A 22,297-nucleotide genomic window follows, 5' to 3' on the forward strand; every position below is an offset into this window, starting at 1 on the left:
GCTATCCCGAGTTGTAGAATGGGCAGGTCGACAATCTTTCCCACTTTCCCATCAACAAACTCACCCGACCCGTCGCCGAGGCTCCCATGGGGCGAGATCATCATGGATCGGTTGGAATCACGCGAATGTCGCTCGATCGGTCTATTTTATCGATCCCAGAGTTTTCCTTTGGTTTTTAGTATTACTATTGTCCCATGGTGATCATAAACACGGGAACAAAGGGGAGAACACACGAGGGGGATGGTGTGTCTGGTGCACCGCCCGACTTCTCAGCCTCATCGCGACTACCCCTCGCTTCATCACACATCGGGATCCCCGGCTTCGCAGTTTCTTTATCTCGGGACCGTCTGGCGGTTACACCAAACGCCCACACTTTCATGACACGAACTGCATATTCAAATCATTCAGTGTTCCTGGCTAACATCCATTCGTTTCGTTTTAGACACCTTTCACCATGGGTCACGAAGATGCCGTTTACCTCGCCAAGCTGGCCGAACAGGCTGAGCGCTACGAAGGTTTGTCTTTCCCTTCTTCCACCCTATCGCTCGATCCGTCTGGTTGACGCGATATTTCTTCAGAAATGGTCGAGAACATGAAGGTCGTCGCCTCCGCCGATGTTGAACTCACCGTTGAGGAGCGGAATCTCCTCTCCGTTGCCTACAAGAACGTCATTGGTGCCCGCCGTGCGTCGTGGAGAATTGTCACCTCGATCGAGCAGAAGGAAGAGTCCAAGGGCAACGAGTCTCAGGTCGCTCTCATCAAGGAGTACCGTCAAAAGATCGAGTCCGAGCTTGCCAAGATCTGCGATGATATCCTCGAGGTTCTCGACAAGCACTTGATCCCCTCCGCCCAGAGCGGCGAGTCCAAGGTGTTCTACCACAAGATGTATGTCGCGCCGACTCGCGTAATCTCACAGATGTCATGATATTAACCGTATTTGTTTCGTCGCGCAGGAAGGGTGACTACCACCGGTACCTGGCTGAGTTCGCCGTCGGCGACCGCCGCAAGGGTGCTGCCGATGCCTCCCTCGAGGCTTACAAGGCCGCTACCGAAGTTGCTCAGACCGACCTCGCCCCTACCCACCCCATCCGCCTGGGTCTGGCTCTCAACTTCTCTGTCTTCTACTACGAGATTCTCAACTCCCCCGACCAGGCTTGCCACCTGGCCAAGCTTGCTTTCGACGATGCTATTGCTGGTATGTATCTCTTGAGAGGCCATGGGTCATTCGGACCGAAACACCGGACACTTTGAAACTAACACGAAATGCAGAGCTTGATACTCTGAGCGAGGAGAGCTACAAGGACTCGACCCTGATCATGCAGCTTCTCAGAGACAACCTGGTAAGATCCTCGCCCCCCTGATTCGTCAACTCCTCGTTCTAATGCAATTTAGACGCTCTGGACCTCCTCTGAGGCCGAGCCTGCCGCTGAGTCGAATGCTCCCGCGGCTGAGAAGAAGGAGGAGGCCCCCGCTGCTGAGGCTGACAAGCCCGCCGAGTAAATACGAGATGATAAAAAGATCTGCGGTCGGACTGGGTTGGGGTACACTAGGCGACAGGCTTGTCTATCCGCGAAAGAGCCATCATTCAGAGAAGGTGAATAGGTTCGGAGGCGTCACGTCGTTGAATCATGCCCACCAAGGGCTGGATCCCTTGATTCCACGGCTCATGGCGGGAGATTCGACAATGGAGCGCTAGGAACCCTTTCGGTCCTTTCTTCGATGACTGCGGGGCTCTGGAAGCGGTTCGGGCCTGCTGATGTTAGTGGACTCTCCATGTCTGGGCCAACCTCGTTTCTCGTTGGATTTTCTCCTCGTGTTATTTCTCTATTCCACATTTGTCTATCTGCTCAATTACCCAAAGAATACCTTTCCCTTTTCTCTTCGTCAACATACTCGCTCTCCCCCATCGGTGAATTTCTTTCTCCCAAGGCCTGGACTACCTGTCACGAATCGTTTTGATTTGGCCCCGCACGGCGTTTGATTGTCCGCCTTAGCTTGAGTTTAGATCTAAAGTCCGGCACAGGCTATCAAGAAATTGGAACCCAATCACGTTGCCTTGTAGGATCAATGAGCGCGATGGGCTGTTGATGCATCATAGAGATCTGCGTGGGAAGGGGTCCTTGTCGAGACCGACTGGAGGCAGGGAGAGCTGAATCCCTGCGAAGTCGTTTCACAGAGCAAAGCAGCAAACCAAACGAGGAATCATCGGTCTAATTATGCTTCTACCAGATAATAGATCGCAGGTCACAACGCGAACCACCAGACGCGAATATTAGAACCGTTTATAGATTCATTAGATATAAGTCTACTGGCAGACACCCTCCTAACAGAGTTGGTGCGTCTAATCCACAGAGTCATCTCTGGCAGGGAACCGGGATGGATCGACCCTTCCATCCCGAGGATCAGCATATCCGGTAGCTCTGAGACAAAATGGCTGATTCAGGGATCCCAGAGAACCCTGTGCGAATCCAATTATAGACAGAGCAGCAACGCGGCGGCTCAACCAACCAGCTCAGCCTCAAGGGATAAACCTGAAACATGACGTATGCGGCGCGCGCGAGCAGAGGCTCATCGTGCATTGCAGAGCCAGGTCTGATGTCAACCTCGAACATACCGAGCAACCCCGGTATGCACATGGAGTGCTTTTCCCCGTATCCCTGAGCCGTGGACGGGGAACTTGGGATCACACCGCCGAAAAGCTTCGTGTTAACTGCAGCCTCCGTATCATCAACCACCGTCCATCTGTCAACTGTTCTTGGCTCATTTCTTCTGCTGGTGGAGTTCATATAGGGCAAGGCCAACAATACATGGTGGAAGGAACAAGAGCGCGTTTGAGATTAGGTACGAGTAAGAATACTACAGCTAGATCACGTATAAATGATGATATTGAATGTATCAAACCGCGCGCTTCTGGGTATTCAGGCAAATGTCTTCAGAGCCAAAGGAAAAATGGAAAAGAAAAGGCAAACCGAATCGTCAGACCGGGACGATTCCAATGTACACGATCAAGAATCGAATCAAAAGGCAAATGCCGAGGGTTTTCCCCAACCCTTCAACCATAAGGGGAAAGAGAAAATAGAACGGAATTTTTGGCAAACCGTAAGAACAAATGCGCCCAGTGCGGTTCCTGTCAATCAAAACAACAAGTCTAAGTAGGCGATTGCGCAGAAAAAAGGAAAATGACCCAGGTCCGAACGCCGAGCGTGCTATGCCACAAATACAGGGTGCCTCCAGTTAAGCATGACGATGATGGTAGCACGTCCAAGACATGCCACAGTAAAGTGAAGATTAATATGAACAGAAGAAGATGGGCGGTATCCCGAGGTCTCTGCACGAGACATCACGAGTAAAGAAAGAGATTTGGCCACTGGTATTGGTCACCGGATGGCCAGCGAGGCTGATAATCACGCTGTGTAACACACGCGGTATAAATCATGCCACCGGAGTTCAAGCCCCGGTTCTAGGGCGGGTCAACGAGAGAAAGACATGCACGTGATAGAAATTCGTCCGACCGATAGGGCGTGGTTCGTGTCGATTTCGTCGCGGAGGTTGAACTCGATCGGGCTTTGGTCACATGTTGTCGACGGGTGAGGGAGATCAAGCGGAGAGTACGGCAAATCGGTCTTCGAATGAGCATAGTGATGCCAACGAAACGGGTGCACCACAAGCCAAGCCGGGATCGCGACTCATGTGATCATGATAAAAGGCGATGTGTCAAAGGGTTGTTGGCGAAGACAGTGACAGCCGACCGTCCGTAGAGGAAAGAATCACGACGAGATCATCGCCGATCGGGAGAAGCGTATAGGAGGTGGGAGTTGTCGCTTTCGTACGCTGTTATGGAGCGGTGGAATGCCGACCTTCCAGGCGTCGACATTCGACGAGGCGACGAGAGAACGCGTCTATTTATGGGATTTTTTGACTTTGGTGCTTGTTCTGGTCATTTCGCTCTTGGTCATGTTCCGGGTGAGACCACCGATGTAATCTTGCAGAAATTTGTTTTCGCTTTCTAGCTTATCATGGTCGGATTTGACAGCGTCGATACGTTCCGCGAGCGCTTGGAGGGAGGACTGGAGGGCTTTGGCTTGTCTATGTGAATGGTTAGAATCGCCCAAGAGGCTAGGGGATGAAAATTCACTTACTCCTGCAAGGTCTGTCGGGCCTCCTTCCCAAGGCGCTCCAAGTCGGCCGAGTTCCGTCGGGGACTCATCGCGCGCGCATCGTCTGGGGGGAATTCCTCCTCTTCGATTTCGATTTCAGGATGGTCTCTGGGGACTAGTATCGAGGCGCTTGGCTTCCGGCTAGCCATTCGAGGACGTTCAGAGCGACCGCGCTTCTCGGTTTCTGCGTCCGAAATGGAGGACGAGGAAGAGAGGGAAGATATATGAGTGCGACCGTTGTCGTTGGGCTGCGGCAGAGTGGGAACAGGAGACGAGCCATGCATGTCTGACGTCGACGCCATATTCTTTTTTCTGGTGGTGGCGTTGTGGTTGGGTTTGGCGGGTTCTATGGTTTCGGCGGGGCCTGGAGTGAAATTAGGGAGCCATGCCGTGCGAAATTGCCTGGTACGGCAAGAAGCGTCTTCTCTGATGCGAATCGAGCACGCTACTCAGGGCAAGTAACTGCTAGCGGACAAACTGCGAAATAGCGAATCTGTTCATTATTGGAGGTAGCTGCCAGATAGGCGACGAAGAGGTTGACGACGAGGGAGAGGGGCGGTTTTGATGAGGGTCCAAAACCGATCCAGTCGGAAAGAGGAGGGGGGTGGGAGACAGAAAATCCCAGTAACCGAGTTTAGGGATAAAATACAGTAGAATAAGTCCGCAAGCCACTCAGGGGAGGGAACACTTGAGGGACGGTGAAGAGATTGGGGGTGGCCAAGTCGTCGAGAGAAGGTCGGCAAGCGACAGATGGAGAAGAGTTCGGGGGGGAAGGAAAGGCGTGTCGGTTAAGCGAAGTTGGGAAGGCAACCGATAGTACGGGTTCGGAGGACAAAGCAATTTCTCCAAGAATGTAGCCAGAAAACTGTGCCTGGAAGTGACGTCGGTTGATGAAAGGGTGTTCTTCAAAGAATTCGCTTCTTTTCTTTTTTGCCTGTTCTTCTTTTTTTCTAACCCCCTGGGTTGTATTGGGCGTTGCAATGTTGTTGATTTCGGAAGAAGTTCGACAAGAAAAAAAGCTTAGGGTGGCAGACGAGCTGTTCGAACCGGCCGAAAACGGGCAGAAGAAATAATACCAGCGGGAAAGAAAGGCGCGGTTGAGGGTGAGGTGTCAACAATGGAAGATAGAGTCCGAAAAGAGACAGGACGAGTTAGAACACAACGGTTGGAGGGATTCCAAGAAGCCACCAGAGGAGAGGAAGAGAAGAAGAAAAGAAGGAAAAGAAGAAGGAGCAGGGAGAGAAAGAGTCGGTCACCGTTCAGTTCAGTAGGGAGAGGATTGACAGTCAGTTGTCGTACGTCCGTCCGTCTAGAGAGAGTGTAAGTTGAGTTGGGGTAATGACAATACGCGAAACAAAAAAGAAGGCGGTTGGTACCATGGTAAAGTCAAAACCACCACCCACAGAGGGGGGGGGGGGAAAAAAAAGGAAGAGGAATCCACTTCTGAAAGAAGACAAAAAGAAAGGGGATCCTCGTTGGTTGGTGATTTCGTAACAGGAATGGAGTAGGTACATAGAATACAGTCTGCCAGTGATCGTGATAGCTGATGGGTGAGAATGACTGTAGTGGAGGTCTTGATGATGATGAAGACTGATGTATAATAACGGTTGATATGGGGATGGATGATGATGATGATTTTTCAAACCAATATCACTCTATAGGTAAACATACATATGCAACATGTCCCTTTTCCAATCCAGCTGGGAAAACAATATATTCCGTATATCAGAATCCTCTAGGATACCATCCGTGGGCTGCGAAGAAAGTTGGGTGGCTCTCCAAACTCGTGGCCGCCACTATCCTTCTAGGTTAGTCTCAAATACCAAAAATTCCTCCTCGCTCTGAGCAATGTTTCGGTGAAGCAAGCCTGTTCTGGTATGGCGGGGGAAACTTTTTCGTTCTTTTTCTTTACTAGGTGGTTGTAACAACCCCTGGTTCGTCCGTTCCCGCTGGAGGAACTCCCCCATCTTCGTGAGGAGGGGGCCCAAAACCGCCAACAGGAGGTCTTCCTCGGTGGAATGGAGGATGATCCTCATCATCTAACACTAGTGTGAGGATCCAAGTGCCCACCCAGAGAGACAGAGGTACGGAGTACCGCGTCCGTAATTTCGGTACCTGTCCGGGTGATACCCAGGTACCGGTGGATTACTCCCCCTCGCTCCCGCCTCTCATACCAGAAAGATGCTTCGGACGGGCTATAGGAGTACAGCCTCTACGATAGTCACTTCTGACGTCGGTTTTCGCCACGATTCCCGATCGAGCGTCTTGAGATCGCCTCTACGCGCCATTTAAGCCTCCTATGAAACTAAGCGAAATGACTTCATAGTTTCATCCGGCGCCCTGTCCGAATCCTCCGGGTCGCAGTTGGATACGCTCCGTTCTCTTCGATGATTGACCATCGCGGTGCCACGAGGGAAAAGCGCAGCTCTGTAGGGGGGCTATGGGGTAAGCAGCGCAAGAGTGCAAGCAGTGCAGCGCAGGGGCCGTTCTGTCCGATGAGATCACCCAGGGAGAGATAAGGTGTTCACTGCCGCCGCCACTCCGCTACATACATACATACATACATACATAGAACGGGCGGCGAGGGTAATGCTGTTTTCCACAATGACGCCTCTGTCTCATGAGGCGACTTCCTAGCAGACAAGGTCATGCAACGTCGATCGATCCGCAATATCCTGAGGATTTAGTCTACAAGTCGAGTCTTTTTCAATCACGGTCACTTTTAAGTCTCCGAACGAAAACCGTCGATGGATTATTCTCTTGTCATATTGTCACACCATGCAACCAGCCCCATCCCAGGCGGTCTTAGAGTCTCTCGTAAACCAGCGACCAATAACCAACCTGCACTACTGCTTCTTTATCAGCGCTACTCCTGATGGACAGTTGTACATCGGACGAGGGAGGGGCAGGAGGCCCCGTCGTCAAGACTACTGTACCCAAGGGTAGAAGGGTATCTATCGTCGCCCATACGGAGGGCGGAGCATGACCGTCAGTGGACTTTTCGCGTATGGGTCCACGAGTGAAAACGGCCTGAAGGCTGAAGGGGGCGACAGGACGATCCATTCCCGTGGGTTCGACCGACTTCTGACGGGTCATGGTGTTGAAGCGACGACCGCGCAAAAGGTGAAACCGGAAGGGATGTGCAGTCTGCCGATCCCGTCAGCACCTCTCTATCGGGGGCGATACCGAATCAGATTGGCCAGTGGAGGATCACTTCTCGTGATGATTTCTTTTCCTTCTCCCTTTTCTCTGGGCGTTGTCGCCCGGGACGGGGGTCGCCGTACTGCTGGGCGCCGCCGCGTGTAGCGAGGGAGGCGAATGGCAAGGGTTTGGAGAGCTTCGGGAGATCATAGGTACCAACAATCAGGAACTCTGTACATCTGTGATGACCTTAGGGTGTACTGATGATGGCCATTGTCCATCTACTCCGTATCCATAAGATTTTCTCCCGTTTGGGGTTGGAATTGCATCCTGACTTCATCAGTGTCACGCTCTGCAGAAATGCTGTGTACACAAGGCCCCCGAGCAGCCAACCCAATAACCACCGACCCAGGAGAGTGGGAAGGCGAGCTCACCAAGCCAAATGAGGGAGCAAAGAAATGCCCGACAATGGATAGACCTTCGGGGAAGAGAACAGCAGTAGTGTTTACTCCGTAGAGTCCACTCTTTCTCTACCCGCAATCTGCCATCCCCTTACTGAGAAAGTTCCACGGAGTCCCTAATCCGCGTCCCATGATGGGCGAGCACGTCATACGGGGCTCGGTGATTGGCAGACTGGCCGTAGGAGTGCTATTCCTGTTCAGGCTTGGCTTCCATCGACGTCATTTTATTGTTTTTATCCGTACGCCCACATAACCCAGCGCAGTGCATACTGACACGCGCGCGCGAGCGAGACAGACGGAGGACGCCCCCATCCCACCGCAGTAAGGCGCATCTTATTTGCATCTCTTAAGCCCAACGGCCCCAGATTCCGGCGGCGATGTCCCGAGGCTAGGAGGGAAGATGCGTCTGCGCACCTTTCCAGTTCTGATGAGTCTGATGAACAAAACGCCATCGGCCGAAGCGGTCACAATGCGAGGGTTCGCACAGAGCCTAAGCATGATTGTCATTATTAATACAAGCGTTCTGCGAACCCCGAACAACCTCCCAACATCCTCCACGTAACTAACTACTCCGTAGAGAAATCATTGTCCCAGCCGAGCGAGGGTTGAGCAACGCTGAACCGCCCGGAGCCAGTCGAATGTGTTCCTGGCCCCCCGCATCGGCGCGCGCTGGGTCGCATGCAGTTTTCCTCCACCGCGAGAGTGAGCAGTGTGAGAGGGAGGGATGCGCTTGTGACCTGGGTGAACGCTTCGCCTGAGGGACAGTTGTCAACAGGCGGGCGCCGGCCGTGCAAATAATGACACGACCCGAATCTCCATCGGATGGACACGACGGCAGGTGGAGGAAAGGCTTAGGGAAACCGGTCCCACGGTCGTGACTCCATCCTGGTGAGCTAGGTTCGTTTTAGGCGGTTTGCCGTGTGATATGGCGGTCAGGTCAAGGGAGCCTTGTGTTTGACCGTACCACTTTCTTTCACCGACGTCTGGTAGGGTAGGGAGGTAGGTAGGTAGGTTTAAGGACGAGTGCATCGCGCCGAATCAGTCTTCGTCGGTAGCACAGTAGAGAATCATGTAGAGTCAAGAAGAAGAATGAACTGTTCTGGAAAGCAACTGCAGGTGGATGTTCCTGTTCCCCGTACGGTAAGAGAATGGAAACTTTCCATTACCTGCATTACCTGACGGTACTTCGTAACGGTACCGAGTGGTTCGGCCCATCCTCGTGACTGTTCTCCTCCAAGTCTCCACTGCGTTCCATTCTTTTTCGATCCACGGTCGTCCTCGTAGGAACAGGCAATATGAATAATGTCTCCTCAGGGTCTGTTATACTACGGTTCGGGAAGGCTTCGAAAAACAACAGCCGGTATCGACAGAGGATAGAGAGTCCGCCGAAACTCAGACGCCCTCGAACAAAGAGACAAGGCTGATTCACCCTCTTGTCGTTGGACTCCAGAAATTACCAGAACTGCTTAGCGCGGCATTCCACAAGACCATCGGATCCCTGCCCTGGTGGATGACGATAGACGACTGTCGATCAGTTGGAACGCAACTCGACGAGTTAACTACGGAGTAGCTCGTCTCTTTGTCCACCGGCCATCCTTCCGTCCCGGCTGATTGCCTCCGCCTTTTTCTCGTCTCGTCGTATTACAAAGTCCTCACGGCTCTTGTGAATACGACTTACGTCCTTGCTCATGATGACATTCCTTAATATACAGAGTACTACTGTCATCGCAAGAGCAGATCTCAAGAATTGAATGCGCAACAGGCAACAGGCCACATAAGATTAAACTCTCCACTGCTCAAAGCCCCAACCGCGATCAGGTTGAAAGACCTCCACACTAGCTGCATGTGGCTGCGGCACCCTGGATTTCAGGGCCCTCCTGGCGGACGGCGACTGGGGTGGGCGCTGCTTGGCGGAGGAGGGGGTCCCTCTTGTTGCATCGCGGTCTGAACATGCCTCGCGTTCTGCGAGTCTTGTTTCGGCCGGCCAGAGGAAAAGATTACAGTACGCGATCAGCGTCGAATGACTAGCCACAACATCTTCTAGTGGGTTTCTAGTACTGTCCCCGTGCTCGAGTTGAGACCCGTTTCCTTGCTTTGGCAAGGCGCATCCTACAACGGCGGATGTGCTGCACGCGGCAATTATATGTTAGAGATTGTAGTAACAAGCTGCTAGTTGCAACACAGCTCAGGGCACGGTCTTGCATATCAACTGTACTGGCCATTGATCAACCTGGGCACCTCACGCGGGGTGGTCCCCTCTGCCACGATGTGTTCTACCTGACCACGTCATCCCATCGTCGCTTGACTTGACTGGCCTGGGAAATGAGAACAGTACTTCGTACTCCGTAGTTCAAGAATTGGCGCCCTGTTGTACATGCTATCATATCTCTCCAAACTACGGGTGCAGCACGATTGACGAAAACGGTATGTGCATGCATTATGCTACTAGAGTCTCTGGCTTGACCTTCACTTGCTCAATTCGCCTTAGAACCCCCCGCAAACCAGCGTCGGGTAGGGATACGACTCCCTACTTCCGGCTTCCGTGCTTCGGCCGCAGAAAAAAGAAGCACAATACTGGACGGATCCCAATCCCGAAGATCTTTTGATTCATCCCTCTTTTCTTCAGTCCTTGCGTCGGGAGGCGGGCTTGCTTCCGGAATGCCGTCTGATGCAGATCATGTCATGTACCATGATGGCAAATATGCACTATTCCAATCTCTGAGTAGGATCATGCTATGATGTATGGGGTTGTCGGGGTTATTCGGTATCATTGAAAGACAACCAGGCGTTTCTTGTATGACAGCAGGCATGGAGAGTTGGGTATACTCCCTCAATGGGTTCAATGCAAGCATGTTTCCCTCCCGATTTTCTTTGGCGCCGGTTGCGAGACTTTGGCAGGGCAGATCTTGTGATGTTGTGCTACAAAGCCCTTCTCCGAGGAATCAAGTCCACTCTCACTGCATCTGCTAGGAGTATACTAGAGCGTGCGCCAGAGTCGCTATCTCAACCGTGTTAGGAAGCCTCTTGGGCTGGATAGGATCTGTTCAAAGCACTGGTAAGAATGTCATCTTGTCTCATTCCAAAAAATAATGCAACGAAGTCCATGCCCAATAAATATAGTTCCCCGCCATCAACGCCAATGTAAAAATATGGAATATGTACAAGCGCTAGGCCGTTCGTTCGATAGCAGACCCAGAAGCGTATTTCCACTGGTACAAGGCTCGCAGGACAGCCACGCCCATGGACTGTGTCTCTACAGTCCGCCCACGACCCCGGTCATTGTAGTCACTCTCTCGAACCTGGCCGTTGTCTTGCACCTTGGTCAAGCGGGTCTGTTCATATGTACGTCCCGGATAGGAAAGTCCCGGCTTTTCATGTTCAAACGACGCAGACTGATCGTCAGTGAGTTGAGATGCAAAACCGCGCAGCATTCCTGCTAGTGGTTCAGATCCCTCCGCCTGATCGCCGTAGTTACGGTAGTCAATCGCACCGCGAGGGAGATGACTCGTGGTCATGATAGCGTTATCGAGCTGGCGGTATTTCCTTCCCCACCACATTCCGAACTTGCCGTCTTCATCTCTGGTCATAAGCGCCGCATTGGCATTATGTTCAATCCACTTCAGATATGTACCGCACCGTGCTTGATGCCATTCATAGGTATCCTGCCACTCACTGTGTTCCTCAGTCGTCTGGTTTGAACTGGCCAGGAACCGCGCCTCCTGTGGGTGTATAGGGCGACAGAATTCAGTGAGGTGGTGGAAAAATATGCCCTTGAAGGTCTGGGAGTTCTGCGAGCAGCTTCCGGTCGAGTCACAAATTTCCTCGAGGACACCTCCACGGCCGAGGCCTGCCCATTTCCGACTCGTTCTATCGGGCCATCCAGTAGCATCAATGACTTGACGAACAAGGCGATGCCCGTCTTGTAGATACTGCATCGATGCTGTGGCCAGCCAGAGGCCTCGCAGGCCACTCAAGATGACTCCTTGGTTATATGTGTACACCATTGTGTTGAGGACATCGCATTTGCGCGTTCCAGGCTTGTCTGACCCTTTCCATCCTCGAATGTGGAAACCATCAGCATACAGACCACCGATTCCGGTCATGCCAGAGGCATTCAGCCACTTGTACCCCTCAATGGCGGCTTGTAAGTGGGCTGGGTGGTGAGGATACCCATCGGTCCATTTATCATCGTTCATTCCCGTCGGCATGAATGGCGAATCAATGATATCGCCCGGGTAGTAGAGATACATACCGACGCTGGCAGCAATGTACAACTCGTTCGTGATAGCATTCTTATAGGGCGTCAGGTAGGGGCTCCAGATCATCCCCCCACCGCAGAGGGACTCATCCCATCCACCGGATGCAAGCCCATGGAATAACCGTGCTCGATGAGCAGCCGGCTCCTGCAGCTGGGAGCCATGCCAGTATTGTTTTGTCGTCGTGTTCGGCCATGAGAAGTCACCATAATGAAGGTCCGAATGTAGCACTTGGAACTTGATACTCTCGAGCCAGCCCAAAACCACCCATAGCATGTCATCGAAAGCCTGGCCTCTCAGTGAGATGGCGTTCTCCCCGAAGTAGAATGCGGTTGTCTGGGAGAAGAAGCGGTTGATGAGATTCTCAAACGCGAGAAACCGTTCACCAATTCCTGAGATTTCTTCTTCGGTCTTTAGTAACACGTCTGAAGACAGCACGTCGTCGAAGGTGGAGCTGAGCGAGGAAAGGGTGGCAGAGACATGAGTCCCTAAAACAGCAGCGGTCCAGTCGATGGATGTGGGCCAGGTGCCTTGCCACAATTCGAAATACTCGTCCTGCATCACATTCAGGGCATCCAGCAGGTCACGAAGGGTATCGTCGCTGAAATCTGCAGACTCTTCTGCGGACTCTAAGGAGGGATTGGAGGCGGATTGTTCTGGGAGGACCGCAGCCCCATCGTTGAGAGAAACCTGTAGTGCCTGGGGCACCGAGGGTGACAGGACATTCTGCGACCGCAACGCCAGCGCATTGGTCGCCGATAGGAGGGACAATATAAACAGAATTCTAGAAATGTATAGGAGTGTGGCCATGGCTTCTTCGCAAGCAGATGGCGAGTAGACCGGCCACTGTCTAGTCCACAAGAATGGTAAAGATAAGAAAGGGTCTCCTCCAGGACCGCTGTCCGAGTAAGAATGGGGCCGATCTAGGTAGGAATGCGGAAGATTGGACAGGACAAGGAAGACATAACACCACGCGAGGAATGGTCCTATGTCCAATCGAGAGCGGCAGAAGGATCTGTCATGTTCTGCTGTACAACCGAGTCCTGCCAGCGTCCTGCATGGAGGAAGAGAGGGGAGAAGTTGAAGGAGGTTGAGTTGCGATCGGAGGAAGTGCGGGGAACCGCAGGCAAAAGTTTGTTCCTTCCAACCGCAACGCTTTCGGCAGGCACAGCAACACCCCCATGACGTCTATCATCCTGCCTCTTTTAGCGTCTCACGCGATGTGCCCGGCGCATGGCATCAGGGTCCGATGACAGTGCATGACGCTAGTCCCACGTATCATAGCCTGGATTACTTGTACAAAGACCTTGAGAAGGTCAGCAGACTGATACAGGAATCCTTCTCCCCCGCAAAAGCATAGAATTAGATACAAAGATCTAAAAAGAGGCAATGAGCCCTTTGTGCTATTGTGTCCAGTGCGCAGTCACGCGGATTATATCCTAAATCTAACAGACAACAATTGGATATCAAACTTGGCGAATTAAAAACCCGAAAGGTCATCTGGGACATCAATCAGTACAGTCTGTGCGCCTCAACAACCAACTAGACTCACCGTCTTGTTCTTAGATCATGACGCCGGCATATATCTCCCTGGGCCCTTCGTTCAATGGAGATACTGCCGGCCACCAGCATACTCAATCTAGGATATGCTATCATCCCGAATGGCCGCCACGTCTCGAGCCATAGTACCTTCTAGGTAAGAAACCCTCCCTCACGCGCGCACCATATCACAACCCAGACCAAGACCGACGTCGCAGTGCCAGCGGAGTAATCATTAGGAATCCAATAACAAACATAAAAATAATCGTCCGACTAAGAAGTCGATGGAGCAATGCGGCTTAATCCCGCTCAGCATCAGCTCCAGGGCTCCGACTCCGATCGCGGCTCCGGCTGCGGCCTCTTCCACCCCGGCCACCTCGTTCCCCACTGCCCTTCCCTTTGTTCGATGGAGGCGGGCGGACGAATGCGAAGTCCACATGGATGGTCTGGTCAAGCAACTTGGATCCGTTCAAGGCTTTGATGGCTTCAGAAGCCTCAGGAAGAGTCGAGTACTCGATCAATGCGTATCCCTATCGATGAGTTCATTAGCACCTGTAGGAGTCACCGTAGTCCTAGCGATCCCATGGACCTCGCTACGGGAGTGAGACCGCAAAGTGAACTCAACCCACCTTAACGTAACCCGTCCGACGGTCGAGGTTCAGATTGAAGTTCTTGATCTCTCCATACTCTGCAAACAAGTCCGTCACGTCCTCCTCGGATGCTTCCTCGTGGATATTCGTCGCGATCACAATCCACCCCTCGATACTGCGCACAGCGACAGCTCCGGATTCTGTTCGTGGGTCGAGGGCATCGCCTCCGGATTCTTGGGCGACCGGGGGGTCGACTTCCATTTCACCCGACATGACTGTGATATGCGGTCGAGAGAAGCGCTGTGATCAGGGGATAGAAGCTTTAAGATCACGGAATGAGTGTCCGGTGTCGCGGGTTCAGATGGAGTGGGTTCTTGAATGGCTGGAATCCCGCGACGCATCAACCCGCACCTTTTGCGCCGAGCTTGGTGTGATTATATAATCACACCGCTGTAACTAGACCACACTACAACCTGAGCAGTGGACGTTCTGCTATCACATTAGATTGATTGAAGTTGTATTCCAGACTATGCGTTATTCCATGTAGCATTTTGCATGATAATTTCTGTCATGCTTTTGTCCGTGGGGTGCATCAGACATTACAATATCAGCTGAAACAATCATCTCGAATCGATGTTAAGAGGAACAAGATTGTTATATTGCCCTGGAAGTACCCAGCCACTAATTTAATCAAGTGAGTATTATGCGGAAAGTGCTCTTTAGGTTGGAAAAGCAGCAGGACCAACTAGAAGTATTGGCAAGTAGGCCGCTTAATGATATAGAGTAGAGCTCTTCTTCTCCCGGAATACAGAAAGCACTGATATCTTGTATGCAAGTAGAAAAGCGATTTCTGGGCCTTTATATCTTTTAGGTACCAGTGCGGTCCTGTTACTGTTCTTTGTACCAATGTCATATACTGGGAACCGGTTGGCCTTCTACATCTTCCTGTGAGGATCAGGTTAATTCTGTTCACATTCATTGATAGTTTTGGTGCAATCCTTCTTCACTGAGATGTTCAGACAAAAGCTGTCTCTAGTCGACAAACAAAATGAAGTGAATCTGGCCAACACAACTTCACTAATGTATTCAGCGGGAACTTCCTTGAGAGTATTAACAGAAGCTCTTCTTTCCTGTCTCCACACAGTGAGTGAAGCATGAACTACTCACTTGAAGCAGTGAGATCTGGCTACGCTAGATAGCACCATGCCTCAAGATCCTCACTATCAGAATAACAACCATCCTCCATGCTCCTCACCCTCCAAGTCAAGTCGTCTTTCTCTTTAGCTATCTGACCCAGCTATCCAAGATGCCTCGATGGTGAGAAGCTTCGATTCCTTTGCATACACGCGCGTTCTAACCGTCTTCCTCACTACAGCAACGATCCTAAATGCGGCTGCCAGCCCTATCCTCGAAAGAACAGAAAAGTCCAGGTCATGCTGCGTGGATCCCAGCCAGACCAAGTGTGCAAGCTCCACCAAAAGGGCGCCTCCATTGACGTGATCTTCGATATCATCGACAACGCTTTGATCCTACGCGAGATCATCAACGATCCCACAAGACGCTACACCTTCTGGAAGTTCAGCGTGCAGATCGACCTCGAGCATATGGAGTTTGGAAACTTGATTGGACTCCCAGACAGCTCTCTCCTGCTGTCGCTGCGAATCAAGCCAGAAGCCTGCGCTGTCAAAGGGAACATGATGAAGGTGAAAGAGAAGGTCTCGGGTTTCGCGCCCACCTATCTCGAAAGCCGCTTAGACAACGACCTATACCTGTGCGATTGGCCTGAGAAGCGTCTCGATATCTTTCTCCCTGAGGAAAAGCTTGTGGGGTGGAAGACTGTGGCGCTTATCATGAAAACATTTGGGAGGATCTCTGCTGCCCAGTGGTCCGATATGGTGTGGATGAAGGGCACTCCGCCTGTCGCTGGTTTGGACTGGAGAGCCCTCGAACATGCGGTTATGGAAGAGGAGGAGGCGGGATGTATGGGCGCTCAGGAGTCGCTGAAATGCTCCAACATCAATCACAACTGTGTCATCGCTGCGAAAGAGATCAACCATTCCGGAAAGCGTGAGGTGATCTATTGATGAACAAGTCCAACGAGGGAGCCCATGTCACAGACATTGAACGACTTTCTTTCAGGTGTTGTACTATTGCATCTTGGAGTTGAACAGGACATTGGTGTACTATGGATGCATATGGAGTATGGGATGGTCGTATAATTGATAACTCAAGATTCATTGATTCATACCTTTTTTATCTTCTAATAGTGGAAATTGGAAATGTACTCATATCTGGCTAAATCACAACTACACCGAGCGTTTGCATCGATGATATAATTGTAGCATACAAGAAAGCATAGCGAATTGCGAGATTGCCTCAGCCACGACTTCTCAGATTAACCATGACTACCACTGGAAGACGACAGAGCAGACCAAGGTTTTCTAAAGCAAGAATTGCCCTTATTGCACCAGACCTGATAACTGCATTTCTACTTCTCATGAACGCACGTAACATGAAAAGAACTCCTCCACTTTCCCAACGCTGTCCTTCCCCTGTTACCCTGAGAGAATGAGCAGCTCACTTCTTTCCTCAACTTCGTAACTGACATGATACTTATTTTCGTGTCGAAACTCGATCGCCCTGTTGTTCAACTCCGACTGCAGCCGTTGTCCAGGCTTCTCACTTCGGTGATAACGGGACTCCTATCAGGATCTGCATCCTCGGACATTTGATCGATCAACAGCGCGCAAACTCCGCCATCCTGAATCTTCAGGAGGATAAAGCCTCATCAAACAGCCAGCTCTACATTCACACGTCTCTCCTCTTCAACATAAATGTCGCTTCTGGGGCTACCGATGTTGTGTTAATTGTATTCGTCACCCGGTACCTATCGCCCTTGAGCTTAATGTCGAACTTCGAAAAAATCATGTAGAGGATGACCTTGATCTCGTGGATGGCGAGCTGCCGTCCGGGACACGCCCATCTGCCCAGCCCAAATGTCAGGAAGTCGGGGGCTCCCTGGACGGCCGGCCGGCCCTTCTCTGCCCATTGGAGGCCGTTGAACGCGGTTCCCTCCGTCCCGTAGTTGTCAGGGTGCTGGTGCACACGGGAGATGAGCACCATGCACAGGGCGTCTTTCGGCAGCACGTATGGCCCAACACGGACCGGCTGAGTGGTCTGTCGCACAGGACCCCATGTGTCGCCCTTGGTTCGCAGGACCTCGCGAATGAAGGAGTCGAGTAACGTGAGCTGGGTGAGTTTCTTGACGTTCAGACACTCGCCCGCCGGGTTGACCCGCTCCCACTCCTCGCGGAGAGCGGGCAGATACTCGTCCTGTTTCTGTGTGAGCTTAATGAGGATCCAGAGGCCGGCAACGACCGTTTGGTGTATCGACGCAAAGATGACCCCGATGGAGACAATGACGCAGCGAAAGAAGCCCGCGAGCGCGAACAGCCCGGTCGTGCCGTGGTAGTGTTTTGTGAGCAGGATGTCAAAGAGCGGTACAAATTCGCCGTGTTTGGCGGCGAGACCATTCTTCAGATGCTCATTTCGGGCCTTCCACAGCGTAGGAACGATACGGAAGAAGAACCTCGGGATGATCGTGAGGAAGACGGCGGAATAACCATTGACCAACACCCACAGCCATGGGAGCCGAGTCCACTCGTGAGTGTTCTCATGCATACCCGTCATGTTGGCCATGGCCACGGCTACCGCGGCGAAATGGCCTGCTACGGTGGAGGAGGCGTGTGGTTGTCCGAGGATCATGACGACCATAGCGTGCGCGACAGCGAGCTGGATCCGATGGAACATGTCGGGAAACTCGACGGCCGTCTTGTCGACGGCTGGATTGGGCAGACCATCCGCCATCCGGTCGAAGTAATGCGTGAAGATAGGGAAGATCTGTTCTATAATGGCGTTCATGCGGGGCTGTACATTCTTTTCCACCAGACTGTCGACGTCGTGGACGAATGCGCCGTTGTCACAAAGTGCCAGGAATCCCAGATGAAGCATCTCGAACACTGCCTTTTCGAAGGTAAAGTTTTTGGTGTCGGTAAGAACCTCGTGGGCGTAGCGGTGGTCAATGACATATTCGTTGCGGCCATGTCTAGGGACGATAACTACGGGACCGTGCTTGTCCAAGGCCTTGCTGTATGCCTCATTGACTTTGATGGAACGGCGGATTTCACGGTTGATATGGACCACTGGAGGAGAAGAAGCGCCCGGGGACGTCTCGGACGTCAGCTGCGGCAGCGGTGTGAACATAGCTGGATATGCTGGTGTCGGTGTGGGGGATGCGAAAGTGCGAGATGCGATGTATAAGAAAACACAGGATGCTGTGCGGCTGTGTCGATGGTTACACAGTTCACTGCAGGGCGCCTGATCTACAAAGAATCGTCATGCTGCATCCCAGATGGTATTTTTGTGGTTCTTCCGAGTCTATTGCCATTGCTGGTACATGGGCAATAGCTTGCCGCCAGAATACTTCTGGACTCAAGGTTAGAGTATGTCTCATAAAGCAGTCTATCCTAAGCGTCGATACATAAGAAATTGCCTACACGCAAGTTTACTGACAGCTTAGTAGTGCTGCCCTGACACAATATAGAATAGGTCAAAGATGATACGAAGTTATAAGTATCCCCACTGCGTGCTAAGATATCACTCAGAGCAGCAGTTACACTGCTTGTGAACGATAACATCTACTAGTCAGATCGGGTTCACCTGTCTGGCTAGAATGGTTACATCTCCTGCGCCCTGCCTAGCACTAATGCACGTCTTGCTTTACGCCAATATTGCCGATTAGCGCCGCAGCCCCAATGTTATCAGCCAGATGACCGAGTTATTCCTGTGAGGCTTGAGGTAGCACACTCGGACAGTATCGCTTCGGGGTGCGTCAGGTTCAGGGGACCCGGGGAAGTCGTGGCCTCGGCGTCCTCATCAATAACGCTGCGGTCAATGCAGAACGCTCCGGTAGTGTTGGGAAAATGGATAACTTGCGGATAATGTTGGAGGTCAATGTCGAGGTCCTTAGCGGAAGGGTTTTGAACTCTACGTGCCAGGCTGGGAAAATGCAACAGCGCTGCATACGTATGACGGGCTTGAAGTTCCATAGTGACCGTCTTCTACTAGGTAGTATGTGTATAGAGCTTGAGATGGCAAGTTGTACAATCATTAGGATCAAACCATACAGGAAGACACATGTATCAAGATTCTTGAATTTCTTTAAGTTGTAAGAGCGGAGATTTCCTTCCATCTCTAATTAATAAGAACTGCGCCCAAAGCCATATTTCAATGCTTTGACCCCAATTGGTTCGCTGACCCACAATCTGTCTGGCTATTAATAACCAAATTGGGTGTAACTGTTTCAATACATAAACGTCTTAGGCGAAATGCGGCCCATAACTGATAATACAAAGGAGGCTCAAAAAGATCGAGTAAAAAGCGATAACCAGCCGTATCAACTTTCCTCCTACTTCCACCTCCCCGACTTGGTTTTATACAAGCCCGAGAGATGAGTGAGACGAAATGCGTTTTCTGTTCTCACGATGGTAGACCCTTGAAGGAGATGGAGGGTCTGTGAGTCTCCACTAAGGTGATACGCTTAACGGCGATTGTTGCGCTGCATTCCCAGAATCTGGACCATGCGGACGAAGATGTTGATGAAATCCAGTTCAAAGCTGATGCTCTCATTGACAACATCGCGGCGGACCAAGCCTCTCTGGGCCATGCGAGCGTGGTGCAGGACCTTCTGAACATCGTAGAGGGTGAAGCCACCGAAGACGGCAAGACCCCCATACAGCCAGATCTTCTCAGACCACATCAAGGTGCGGGTAGCAGTGGCGGGAAGGACGAGAGGGGCGAATCCAGAGAGAGCAACAATGGTCACACCGGCAAGGAGAGGAGCACCGAGGTACAGGTATTTCTCCTGCTTGGCCGTGGCACCGACAAAGGCGATCGAGCCCATCATTCCAACGGTGTACAGACCAGCGCGGGCAAGCAGAGCGGGGTGCATGAACATCAGAGGCGAGAGAAGAGCAGCCTGGGTAACGTTGAAAGCAGACCAAAGACCGTACTTCATCACATAGCTAGGTGAATGTTAGTCATTCCATCCACATTTAGACATAACATGAAGGCGAGAGTCAAATCACTTACTTGTCAGGAGAAGTGTACATGGTACCGTACATCGTTCCGATGCTAGCAACCAGACCAAGACCAACAACAGCCCAAGGGCTGGCGGCCATCAAACGATACGACCATCCGTTCATGTGCATAGCTCTGGCGGCGATAGCGATGATACCAACACCAAGTCCGGTGTGCATAAACGTTTCATTCAGGTAGCTGCGTTCGTAGTCGGGCATGCCACCATCCTCTCGGGTCTCACGGTTGAAGATGAAGTTAGTCGCCAGGACAGTGCCGCCGATGATGGCCGCACCGTACAGGAGTCGCTGGGTCATGTTACCACCCTGGGTAGCATCGTATGTAGGCTGCATATATGTACGGCGGAAGGCATTCTGGAAGGTCTGTCTGGACTTTGCGAAGACGGACGAGGAAAGAGGGCCGAGAGGCTTAGACTGAGCAGGCTTGAATGGCGAGTTGTGGATAAATCGAGCAGAGTTGGCAGATTTCGGGACTTGACGAAGCGCCGTAGTGACGGCGAACGGCCGTCGCATAAAGAACGCCATGGTTGTGGTGAAAATGATGATGTCGATGGGAGGCAAAGAGCAACGAGAGAGAAGGAAGAGGAGTATTTAAAGGTGATATCAGTCGGCGTTTCCGGTATGTCCGTCTACGGCGGGCCGAACGTTCGAGAAGCGCAGTGCCTGGCTGACTAACCAGTGCTCCGTCGTCATTTCTCATCGCATAGTGGGGGAGGGGAACAATTTGAACAGACCAGAACATACTATTGAAATTGTTTGCTCTGAAGAGATCGATAGCTTTCGTTTCACGCGTTTTCTTTTAGATCTAGAACGCTCTTCCTCATCATGTCTTCTACATTGGAGACCCTCAATCTCTCCCACATCCCTCTGCCTGTCCATGTGGCTCTGTACCGTGATGTGCAAAATGCGCCGTTCCTTCGACAGCAGCTCATATCTGGCAATGCGGATTTTGAATATGCATTCATTGACGCTAGTATGGTACGTGACAAATGAGTCACACCAAACCCTCTTAGTGAGAGAGCTGTGACCCTAACACTTCATGTCCAGGTCCTCTCTAGATCACATGCTCTCTCAGCTGTCTTTCGCGCCATCAATGACTACCTAAATCAACGCCTCAAGTCCCGTAATGTCCACTCGGAGACTGTCTTCTCTTTTAGCCCTAACAACAACGTACGCATGAAAAGTTGATATGCCTGACCACTGCTAACAGCCATACAGATCGCCGATTCCTTCCGCAGATTCGGAATCTCCGATTCTACTAAAGACCTACTGGTCGTCAAGGTCTCTGTGACTCCAGATGTCACCCATGAATCTGTAGCAGCGCATTTGGCTCAGTCGGTTGAAGGAACTCCTGTCCCGTTCGATGATGAGACTTTATCGGGGATCTCTGATATTGCGAAAATCAAGAAAGCCTACAAGCTAGGAGCGTTGAGTTCCGCTCCTTCTGACAAGGCCGATGGCACCAATGGTGAAGATAGGAGGCTGGAGCTCTCTGTCATAGGAGCCATTGCCTTGCGGGGAGCAACTTGATTACTGGCGATTTCTCAAACGATTACCCACGGTCTTTTGGCCTATAAAGATACCGCGGATTGAGCAACTCTGCGCGTCCGAAGCAGGCATCTTGTGCACTCAACCTGGCTGCTTGCTGTCTCCAGCGACCTTCCACAGGCTACGAGTCTCTCTTGGACTGAATCAGATCGAAGCAGAGAGAGCATGTCCGCCGACGAGCTGCAGTTATTCACGACGAGCGTAGGGACTCCCCTGCCATAGAAAATGCCGAGAAGTGCACAATCGCAACAAATGCCATCCTTATGGCGCATTTTCTTGTATCTGAGGACATGAAGTAGATCTAAAGAGTATAATACTTCCGTCTTTCTAGATCGGAAATTGGTTGCCCTGCCCACCGAACTATGCTTCCCGATATGGTAATCCCGCAACTTTGCCAAGAACCTCCCGACGCATCTCGCCTCCGCGATGCAAGAGTTTCCTGCAACGTCA

General features: G+C 51.7%; 8 protein-coding genes across 8 annotated transcripts; 3 read left to right on the forward strand and 5 right to left on the reverse strand.

The window, feature by feature from the left end:
* Window positions 1-454: 454 nt before the first annotated feature.
* Window positions 455-1,500, forward strand: artA (14-3-3 adaptor artA; the record flags this gene model as incomplete). The annotated part of the gene is made up of 5 exons (XM_001218185.1): window positions 455-515; window positions 579-885; window positions 954-1,195; window positions 1,270-1,340; window positions 1,393-1,500. 5 exons carry the CDS (start codon window positions 455-457, stop codon window positions 1,498-1,500), a joined length of 789 nt encoding a protein of 262 aa, XP_001218186.1.
* A 2,399-nt stretch (window positions 1,501-3,899) lies between these two features.
* Window positions 3,900-4,441, reverse strand: ATEG_09565 (short coiled-coil protein; the record flags this gene model as incomplete). The annotated part of the gene is made up of 2 exons (XM_001218186.1): window positions 3,900-4,086; window positions 4,140-4,441. 2 exons carry the CDS (start codon window positions 4,439-4,441, stop codon window positions 3,900-3,902), a joined length of 489 nt encoding a protein of 162 aa, XP_001218187.1.
* Window positions 4,442-10,926: 6,485 nt separating this feature from the next.
* On the reverse strand, window positions 10,927-12,825 carry ATEG_09566 (putative glycosyl hydrolase; the record flags this gene model as incomplete). Its single annotated transcript, XM_001218187.1, has 1 exon — window positions 10,927-12,825. The coding sequence occupies one exon, from the start codon at window positions 12,823-12,825 to the stop codon at window positions 10,927-10,929; it is 1,899 nt and encodes a 632-aa protein (XP_001218188.1).
* Window positions 12,826-13,853: 1,028 nt separating this feature from the next.
* Window positions 13,854-14,417, reverse strand: ATEG_09567 (RBM8 family RNA-binding protein; the record flags this gene model as incomplete). The annotated part of the gene is made up of 2 exons (XM_001218188.1): window positions 13,854-14,084; window positions 14,184-14,417. The coding sequence occupies 2 exons, from the start codon at window positions 14,415-14,417 to the stop codon at window positions 13,854-13,856; spliced, it is 465 nt and encodes a 154-aa protein (XP_001218189.1).
* Window positions 14,418-15,450: 1,033 nt separating this feature from the next.
* Window positions 15,451-16,228, forward strand: ATEG_09568 (uncharacterized protein; the record flags this gene model as incomplete). The annotated part of the gene is made up of 2 exons (XM_001218189.1): window positions 15,451-15,461; window positions 15,520-16,228. 2 exons carry the CDS (start codon window positions 15,451-15,453, stop codon window positions 16,226-16,228), a joined length of 720 nt encoding a protein of 239 aa, XP_001218190.1.
* A 724-nt stretch (window positions 16,229-16,952) lies between these two features.
* On the reverse strand, window positions 16,953-19,252 carry ATEG_09569 (uncharacterized protein; the record flags this gene model as incomplete). The annotated part of the gene is made up of 2 exons (XM_001218190.1): window positions 16,953-18,486; window positions 19,011-19,252. The coding sequence occupies 2 exons, from the start codon at window positions 19,250-19,252 to the stop codon at window positions 16,953-16,955; spliced, it is 1,776 nt and encodes a 591-aa protein (XP_001218191.1).
* Window positions 19,253-19,743: 491 nt separating this feature from the next.
* On the reverse strand, window positions 19,744-20,824 carry ATEG_09570 (Bax Inhibitor family protein; the record flags this gene model as incomplete). Its single annotated transcript, XM_001218191.1, has 2 exons — window positions 19,744-20,227; window positions 20,295-20,824. The coding sequence occupies 2 exons, from the start codon at window positions 20,822-20,824 to the stop codon at window positions 19,744-19,746; spliced, it is 1,014 nt and encodes a 337-aa protein (XP_001218192.1).
* Window positions 20,825-21,124: 300 nt separating this feature from the next.
* Window positions 21,125-21,829, forward strand: ATEG_09571 (EKC/KEOPS complex subunit CGI121/TPRKB; the record flags this gene model as incomplete). The annotated part of the gene is made up of 2 exons (XM_001218192.1): window positions 21,125-21,277; window positions 21,518-21,829. 2 exons carry the CDS (start codon window positions 21,125-21,127, stop codon window positions 21,827-21,829), a joined length of 465 nt encoding a protein of 154 aa, XP_001218193.1.
* Between the last annotated feature and the right edge of the window lie 468 nt (window positions 21,830-22,297).

This window comes from Aspergillus terreus, genomic scaffold (genome assembly GCF_000149615.1).
Source record: "Aspergillus terreus NIH2624 scaffold_15 genomic scaffold, whole genome shotgun sequence".
NCBI classification, from domain to species: Eukaryota; Fungi; Ascomycota; class Eurotiomycetes; order Eurotiales; family Aspergillaceae; genus Aspergillus; species Aspergillus terreus.